Source organism: Pyrus communis, chromosome 14 (assembly GCF_963583255.1).
Source record: "Pyrus communis chromosome 14, drPyrComm1.1, whole genome shotgun sequence".
NCBI classification, from domain to species: Eukaryota; Viridiplantae; Streptophyta; class Magnoliopsida; order Rosales; family Rosaceae; genus Pyrus; species Pyrus communis.
The window spans coordinates 5,528,259-5,536,870 of NC_084816.1; the positions used below are offsets into that span (position 1 = coordinate 5,528,259).

The 8,612-nt window shown below is 40.3% G+C and overlaps 1 protein-coding gene across 1 annotated transcript; it reads right to left on the reverse strand.

The window, feature by feature from the left end:
- Positions 1–5,684: 5,684 nt before the first annotated feature.
- Positions 5,685–7,550, reverse strand: LOC137716530 (probable protein phosphatase 2C 24). Its single transcript, XM_068455985.1, has 4 exons — positions 7,036–7,550; positions 6,632–6,943; positions 6,417–6,522; positions 5,685–6,326 (listed from the first exon to the last, which is right to left on the reverse strand). The coding sequence occupies exons 1-4, from the start codon at positions 7,513–7,515 to the stop codon at positions 6,001–6,003; spliced, it is 1,224 nt and encodes a 407-aa protein (XP_068312086.1). The 5' UTR covers positions 7,516–7,550; the 3' UTR covers positions 5,685–6,000.
- Positions 7,551–8,612: the final 1,062 nt, after the last annotated feature.

The window sequence follows — 8,612 nt, forward strand, 5'->3', positions numbered from 1 at the left end:
CCCATGATCACGAACAGCTTCAAGCCAAGTCTTGCAGACTGCACGAAAGTGAACAAAATCATAGAACGAGAAACATCGAACGACTGGGTTTAAAACATCATCTGGAAGCTCGTGAACTGCTTGCCCTAGTACACTGTAACAATTCTATGAGATTATTATATGCCAGTCGCGGAGGACTACAAAATGGGCGGTATGTATAGATTACAAGATGAAAGGCTAACTCAAAACAGAAAATAAATCTATCCTAATTCAACAAGAAAATCTAAATCCACGAGGACAAGAAATCCAGATATTAATTAATTATTTTAAAAGCTAATTAAGAGATAATTTAGGAAGGAGAATAATTTCATAATCCCCGCAATCTCATAAGACTTTCCTATTTTCTTAGGATTCTTCAGCATTGGTTCCTATTAAACTAGGGCTAGTCCTTGTGATCTATGGTATCCATGTATATTTATCTTTTCTCACTTCCGGTTTAAATGGAGTCGTGGACAGTTAAATATTTAGCATTTGCCACTTAATTACAGCATTTGGAAATTTTTACAGGTCTGTTGTACTTGTATGTTTTACTTTATAGTATAGTGATTGCAAAGATTATCTCTGAACATTTAGGGAAAAGTAGATGGATCAAACTATGTGAATTCAATTTTTTGATCCTTTTATTTTCCTTTGGTCTAACTATTTACTTTCATGCTGATTGTTTGACAGGTTTAAAAGTTAATAAACCATATTCGAGTGTTCAGCTCTCATTAGAGCTTGTGTTTATGTGGAATCTTTGGAAACCTTTATGGACCTTTGATTCTTTCTGTTTCATACGAAAGAAGCAGCTGCCCTTTTATTCTTTTTCTCCCTTGTGATATGATCACATTTGCCCCTCCGGCCACCCACTGATGGTAATTTGATTTGGAGTCCTGGAATTGGTTGGAGCGGGAAAACTCGGGTTCTCCAGTTCTCCAAAAAGTAATCTTGTAATTTGAGACACCATCTTCGCTTGCAATCAACGCGAGAGAGGAGGGGGTATTAACTATTATGAATCAAATGAAGAAAATGAAGAACTGTGTATGAAGAATTGCAGAGAGAGAGAGAGAGAGAGAGAGAGAGAGAGAGAGAGAGAGAGAGAGAGAGAGAGAGAGAGAGAGAGAGAGAGAGAGAGAGAGGAATGAAAGAAGTGGCTGTGACTTTTCAGATTGTGTTTCGTAAAATGTAAATGTTTACAAGATATGCTATATATAGCATTTTGCACTTAGACAGCTCACCTCTAACTAACTTTTAACAACTCAGCTAACTACTAACAATTCTCAACTATATTTAGTTGACATGGCACACACTCACACTCTATTTGATGTCTACACTTGTCATCCCCCCTCAATCTCAGCTGGGTTTGCCAAGCCTGAGATTGCAACAATGTCTGAAGAAGGTTGGACCATGCAAGCCTTTGGTTGGAATATCTACAATATGATGTTTTGTGGAGACATATTACTTGTAAGTCTTTTCTTTGAACCTTCTCCCATCATTGCTCCTTCCGTGGTATATTACAGCCTTGGTTACCTTTTCCTTCTCCATTGCCTATTGTGATTTTGTCATTGCCTTCATATGTAGAAACTTGTTGCAAAGAATTCAGCTTTGCTGTCATGTGGTGTGATGCTCCAATGTCAATGATCCAAGAATCATTGGGAAGAAAGTTGGATGGAGCTTGAGCTTGCATAGCAGTCAGTGTAGGTGCAGGTGCAGAACCTTGATAGGCAAAATTGTTTCTGTGGTGACAATCTAATGCACTATGTCCTCATTTGCCACATATTTGACATTCAAGAATTGATCCACTTGAACTCGGATTGGTAGACCTCTTCCAGCAATTTGGAGCAGTATGCCCCCTCTTGGAACATATTTGACATTCAGGAACTATATTTGGCCTTGTTTCAGTGTTTCCAAACCATGATTGCCAATTTCCACCATTTTGTCTTCCACTAGATGAATTCCCATGATTGCCACCATAGTTTGATGATCTACAATTACCATTACCAACAAAACCATATGCATTAGAGAAATCAGGGTACAATTGAGGTTGAGGCTGCACCATAGGGAATTAACTAGCAGGAAATGGTGATGGATACACTGCTTGAGGATTTGAAGAAAATGACATTGGTGGTGGTGGATGCATAGCATGCATTGGTGGTGGTGGTGGATGCTTAACATGATTAGATGATGATTCTGCCTGACTTGGCATTGCAAAATTGGTACTCCATTTGGAATCTGTGTAAGAATCCCTCAAGTATTATATGCAACCTTATCAGAATTGCTTGAAGACCCCTGAGCCTTTGTAAATTGTGAAGTAGAGGCTACATTCCCTCACACATACATTCCAGAAAAATTCTAAGACAAGCCATTCACCACAAACTCAGCCTCCCTTTCTGCACATAATAGCTGCTCTCCAAATTCCCTTAAGGACATAGTAGTGTCTCTTGTAAAGAACATTGTTCTAATCACAGAATATTCCCTTGGTAAACCAGACAGAGCAGCAATAATGAAATCATTATCAGTCACAAATTCTCTCGCAGCAATTAACTGTTCTTTAATACTTCTAAGCTTAGACAAATATTGATCTATAGAGTTACCCACCTTTTGTTTGAAACTCAGTCTATAGCGTTTTCACCCTTGCTTTAGAAATGGAAGCATACCTATCTTGAATGTTAGTCCAAGCCTCATGACTAGTCCTAGATCCCAAAACATGCTCAATCGACTCATCAGATAACGTAGCAATCAACAAACTCAAGAGAGCAAGATCAACAACTTCCCATTCTTTATACTCATCAGAAATTTCATTTGTAACACCATGATCAGTGCTAATCACAAATTTTGTTGGACAATTAGTCGACCCATCAAAATGATGAAACAACTTATATCCTTTTAGAACAAATTTGAACTGGAAGACCCATTTCGAAAAATTCTTGTCATTCAACTTAATTGTCAACATTCCCAAAAGCCCTTCAATTTTGACAGAAGAATATGCCATTGCTATTTGCATGAGTTATAGTTTTATCAAGAAACTAATATCTTCTCAATACTTCAAGAATCACATATTATCAAGAAATGCTTCAAATTTCAACTAACGTCCACATAAATTGAACTAATTTTCACAGAAATGGCTTCATGCCCTCAAATTTCAACAACTCTTCAAAGAAATTCACAGAAATGACTTCGTGCCCACAAATTTCAATCAACTAATCTGTATAGAGAATGGTTTCATGCCCTCAAATTTCAACAACTCTTCAAAGAAATTCACAGAAATGGCTTCGTGCCCACAGATTTCAAGCAACTAATCTTTACAGAGAATGGCTTCATGCCCTCAAATTTCAACAACTCTTTAAAGAAATTCACATAAATGGCTTCGTGCCCACAAATTTCAATCAACTAATCTTTACAGAGAATGGCTTCGTGCTCACAATATTTAGCTACTAATGGCTTCGTGACTAACAACTATTTATCTAGCTAAATCAAGCAATAAACTACCAAAGAGAAAAATTTCAAGAAAGAACCCATAAACAAAGATTCCATTTGGCTTAAGTGTTCAAGAATTGATCACAGCAGATGTAGAAAGGGAAAAATTCAGAACTTTTCACCTAAGATCAAGATTTCCAAAACACATTATAACACCTTCAGAAAATACCATCGCCAGAAACCCAGAAAGCACTTTCGATCAGCACCACCCAAGAACCCAATTTCGACCTCGAAACTTCATCAGAAACACGACCCAGTAACTCCACAGCAGAATCGCTGGCTCTGATACCACATTAACTATTATGAATCAGATGAAGAAAATGAAGAAAATGAAGAATTGTGTGTGAAGAATTGCAGAGAGAGAGAGAGAGAGAGAGAGAGAGAGAGAGAGAGAGAGAGAGAGAGAGAGGAATGAAAGAAACGGCTGTGACTTTTCAGATTGCATTTCGTAAAATGTAAATGTTTACAAGATATGCTATATATAGCATTTTACACTTAGACAGCTCACCTCTAACTAACTTTTAACAACTCAGCTAACTACTAACAATTCTCAACTATATTTAGTTGACATGGCACACACTCACACTCTATTTGATGTCTACACTTATCAGGGGTGCCTTGTATATATCAGTAGGAACATGTTTTTGCATGTAAGTTAAAGAAGTCAATAAATGCAGTAATATACAACGTCAGTAAATTTTTTTGATTGCTTTTTAGGTTACATGAACTGTGATGTACAGTCATCATTGTAATTTTTCCCAACCGAAAAAATCACACTCAGAAGAAGTAGTCAGAGCAGCCGTGAATTTGGTTTTGTGTTCGTGGGTGTCTGACTTCAATGAATTTTCCGACCGATCGAGTAAGTTTGCATAGTTGAGAGATCACAGAGCAAAAGAATAACCAGCTTTCCAAGATGTTGGAAGTAACCTCGAGTCACTAGCCATGGCGTATAATTCAGCGCCCGACATAGGAAGTATCCCATGATCAAGAACAACTTCAGGCCAAGTCTTGCAGACCGCAGCAAAGCGAACAAAATCATAATACTAGAGATACTGAACGATTTGGCTTAAAACATCAATTGGAAATCGAAGATCTGCCCACGAAAGCAGTTCTATCAGATGACTATGCTCAAATTTTATTTACCATCGCAATTTTTGTCGATGTACGTACGTTTGCAAAGTTACTGTAATTGTCTTCGCCTTTCGAAATACAGGAGATGTTCCTTTTTCTAAGCGATTTCATGTATCTTCAACCCAATTCTCCAATATCTCACAAAAGTTTTTCGCAGCCTCAAATGCAGGTACAGTGACTCTCTAGAGCAAACCCTAATTTGCTTGTCGTTCAAAGTACAATATTTTCTGGAATTTAAATGCACCAAACAAGTATTCCCTTAGTGTTGGTTAGGACATTCCTCTTCGATACACTGCATTCTAAATTCAAAACCCTACCCTTCCTGTGTAGATTAAAGTAAAATATCTTTTTTGTTAAAAAAATTGCACCAAACAAGTCGATGCGGGTAACGACACAGAAAAGATGACAACAATCATAAAGAGGAAATGGGAGATCCTCTCAAGTACATCGATGAGACAGTGAACTTACAACTTAGCACTCGGTACCACGTACCAAAAGAAATTTTAAATTAGTATCGTTAACTTCCCAAGTTGGCTCCATTTGTAAAAGAGAACATCTAGTTACAAGTTCAACGATTACTTTTGGAATCTCACATATCCAAATTAAACCATTTCAGAATTGAAAAGTTCGTGGCTAATAGCATTTAAGAAATTTTAACGAAAAATTCACGGTACTGTTCACTTTAACGAAAAATCATATTTTTACACTAAAAAATCAATTATGATATTATTCCATTTACCCTTTATTTTGTCTTTATCATTAAAACTCAAAGTTTTTAAGTTATTTTTATTAGTTTTCCTTAGCATTTATCGTTGCACCCGCGTTCAATATCAAAATCAGTATCGGAATCCCTTCTCCCCTCTAAATTGGCCACCAGCGTTCAATATCGGAATACCCTCTCCACACATTGCATTCAGTATCGGAATACCCTCTCCACACACTATCGATTTCTACTCAACGATCAAAATGATTACCTTCAACACACACAAAACACATAACGAAACAAAAGACCGATGACAACATTTATATATACTTCATAAGACTACAAACCGGTTTACTAACCCCGAATTTAGAAGTAACTTCTAACTTATGTCGGGCTTTTAGGAAGACGGACTCCATTAAAAACGCTAGACACCAGGCAAAGACAGCTTTTCGGTCCGGTCGGCATATTTTCCTTAATTTGCAAGACAGACCTCTTTCTTTACCTTTTTTAAAGAAAAACCCCCCGGACCCAATAGGATTAACTAAAGTTACCTAACCTTGAGCAAAAACTAAAGATACCTAACCCAAAGCTAGACTTTCCAAAATATAAAAATAAAGGAAAAAAAAAAATAAAGGCTCCCCTGCCACATGTCAGCTAGCAGCGCAGACTGTCTACGTGTTGCGTCTGAGGTTCACCACGACGACGCTCACGTTGTCAGCGCTGTGCCTGGCCAATGCCAGCTTCATCAGCAGTATCGACGCGTCGGAACACGCCCTGTCCGACGCCGCCTCCGCCACCGCCTCCGCCCACGCGCGCTCCATCGCACTAGCCGCCCGTTTCCCACTCAGACACATTCTCGCCACCCCGCATGCCGTTTCGTTCGACACCACGTCCCACAGCCCGTCGCTCGCCAGGATCAGACACTCGTCCTCCACCGTCCTGTCCGTGATCGTCACCTCTGGAACGCAGCTCACGTACGGCTTCAAGTAGTTGTCGCCTGCAAAGAAAACGATGGCCATTATCCTGTCGAATGAAGGTCGTCTTCACAAGTTTTTTCGGCTGGGGACGTTTTATAGTTTTTACGTACCTATGGCTCTTGACATCGCCAGAACTCCGAGAACCCGTGGGCCGTCCCAGTATATGACCCGCCCACCCGCCTCCTGGATCCGATTCAACTCATCGGGGCGATCCGGCTGTTACAGTAACAAAATTTAAAAAAATTATTAACGCAGGTCCATCGATATAAAGTGGACTCGCATGTATTATTCCACATTTTTCTCAGCAGCCAAACAGAAAATTGACCTTGTGATCAACAGAGAGAGGAAAGGCCTTGCCGTTGCGACAGAGCACGGCTCTCGAGTCGCCGCAGTTAGCCACGACGATCTTATCGGGAGCGACGACTGCGACGACTGCGGTGGATCCGACAGCCTCGGACTCCGGAGTTTGAAGCTCACAACGGCAATTGCTCACTCCGATGCCGCCTTCGCGGCCCCACGCCACCACCTCCTTGTCCATCCGCACAAAGCTCCTCTCCATCGCCGTCTTCCAGTCTTCCATGCTCTCCACTTCCTCCTTCACCAGCTCATGCATCCGCTCTCTGCATTTCGTCGCCACCTGGGAAAAATGCAAAACGACCAAATAAATTTCATACAAGAATTAATTAAAAGTCGTTTATGGAAGAAGGAGAATGGAGTCGTTTTAAGTACATGTGAGCAGCCGTGGCCGTCGTAGACGCCGAAGTAATGCAACTGAGCGGCGGAGTCTCGTATGCGTCGGCAAAACGAGCGGTGTACGGACACAGCGTCCTCCATATCTCGACGGCGGCCGCATACGGAGGACAGCCCGTACCTGAGCATCTCCCTCGAAGCTTCTGTAACGTTCGATGACGTGGACGCTCGGATCTTCGTTGACTTCTTTTGACTCGGGGGGATTTTCTCTTCGTCGGAAGAACCGGAGCACAGCAGGGCGCTTTCCAACTCCCGAGAAGGCAACGACATCGTACGGGACGCGGCTTTCTTGTGCTGCTCCGAATTTTCCGGTGAGTCCGGCGCCGGTGGGGCCACTCCGGAGACGAATTTGAACCGCCGGATCTCCATCCTCCTCCGCCTCGCAGCTCGTGAACCGGTCTCGCAGGCATTCGACGCCGAGTCGCTTTCGCTCACAACTCCGTAGCAAGTCTCCGCCATTTCAAAATTGCCAATACATGAAGCTGGAAAATGGGGAAATCTTTTATTTTATTTTGAGAAAATTAATTGGAATAGAAAGCTGGCGCGCTCATGAGAGGAGATTATAAAGCGCACATGAGCTTGCGGGGGAGATTTTTTAGTGTGATCGAAATATAAAGTTTTACTCTATGTTAATATAGAGATGATGAGATATATTAATTAAAAAGTTAGCAACTTAAATATTAATTTTTTTATTATTTATATAAAAAACACATAACGTAGCATTCTTCCATCACAATGAAAATTTTATTTACTTGGGTCAGCGGGCCCGCTGATATTTACCTGAGTCACCGGGCCCACCTTAGCGTTTTACGTAGGGATCTGGCCTCTCTCTCTTGCCCGAGGTCGTCAGGGGCAAGCCGGGCAGGAACAAATGGTGCGTGACGTACTACTCTTCTGCCTAAACAGACTCGTAAATTTTTCCACCGTCGATCTTCTTATATAGGTGTTATCTCGTCCGTCAAGACCAAACACGTGTACCTACTACGGGGAGGGCGGGGATACGTGGGCGAATCAACAACTGACAGTCAAGACAGTAGGGTGCTTCCTTTCCTGACACGCATGTGGTCCTGTGCGTGGTCTCTCTCGAGTTTTTTAAATTCCTTTTCCGTTCGAAATTTCACCAGGTGTAGCCATGTGTCCCTCCCTTTCACTAAATTGGGATGATTAAAGTTAACTATTGTCAGAAGGTATCCATCTTCATTCATAAGTAATAAATTTTAATATTAATTTTTAATAAAATAAATTTGAATTACATTATTATTAATTCATTACAAAGTTAGTAAACCACCCTCCCTCCTTTAATATAAATGCTACCATTTGAAAAAAAAAAAAATAGTCATCACGTATTTTTATCACTTACTAGTATATGAGCACACACAAAGTGTGTGAATTTTTTTTAATTTTTATTTTTAAAATAGAAGGAGAGAGGAAGAGAGTGATAGAGAATGTGGAAGTGGAAAGTGTTTTTTTAATTTTTAATTTTTTTAAATTAGAGATACGTTAGGATGACATGTTGGTCAGGCTTTGGAAAAAAATAGCAAAATTTAGTTGTGTAA

Coding starts and splice junctions, on each gene's coding strand:
- LOC137716530 (XM_068455985.1), bottom strand. CDS start 7,515: ATGGCGGAGACTTGCTACGGAGTTGTGAGCGAAAGCGACTCGGCGTCG. Junction 6,944..7,035: donor ACGGCCACGGCTGCTCACAT/GTACTTAAAACG, acceptor CATTTTTCCCAG/GTGGCGACGAAATGCAGAGA. Junction 6,523..6,631: donor CTCTCTCTGTTGATCACAAG/GTCAATTTTCTG, acceptor TTACTGTAACAG/CCGGATCGCCCCGATGAGTT.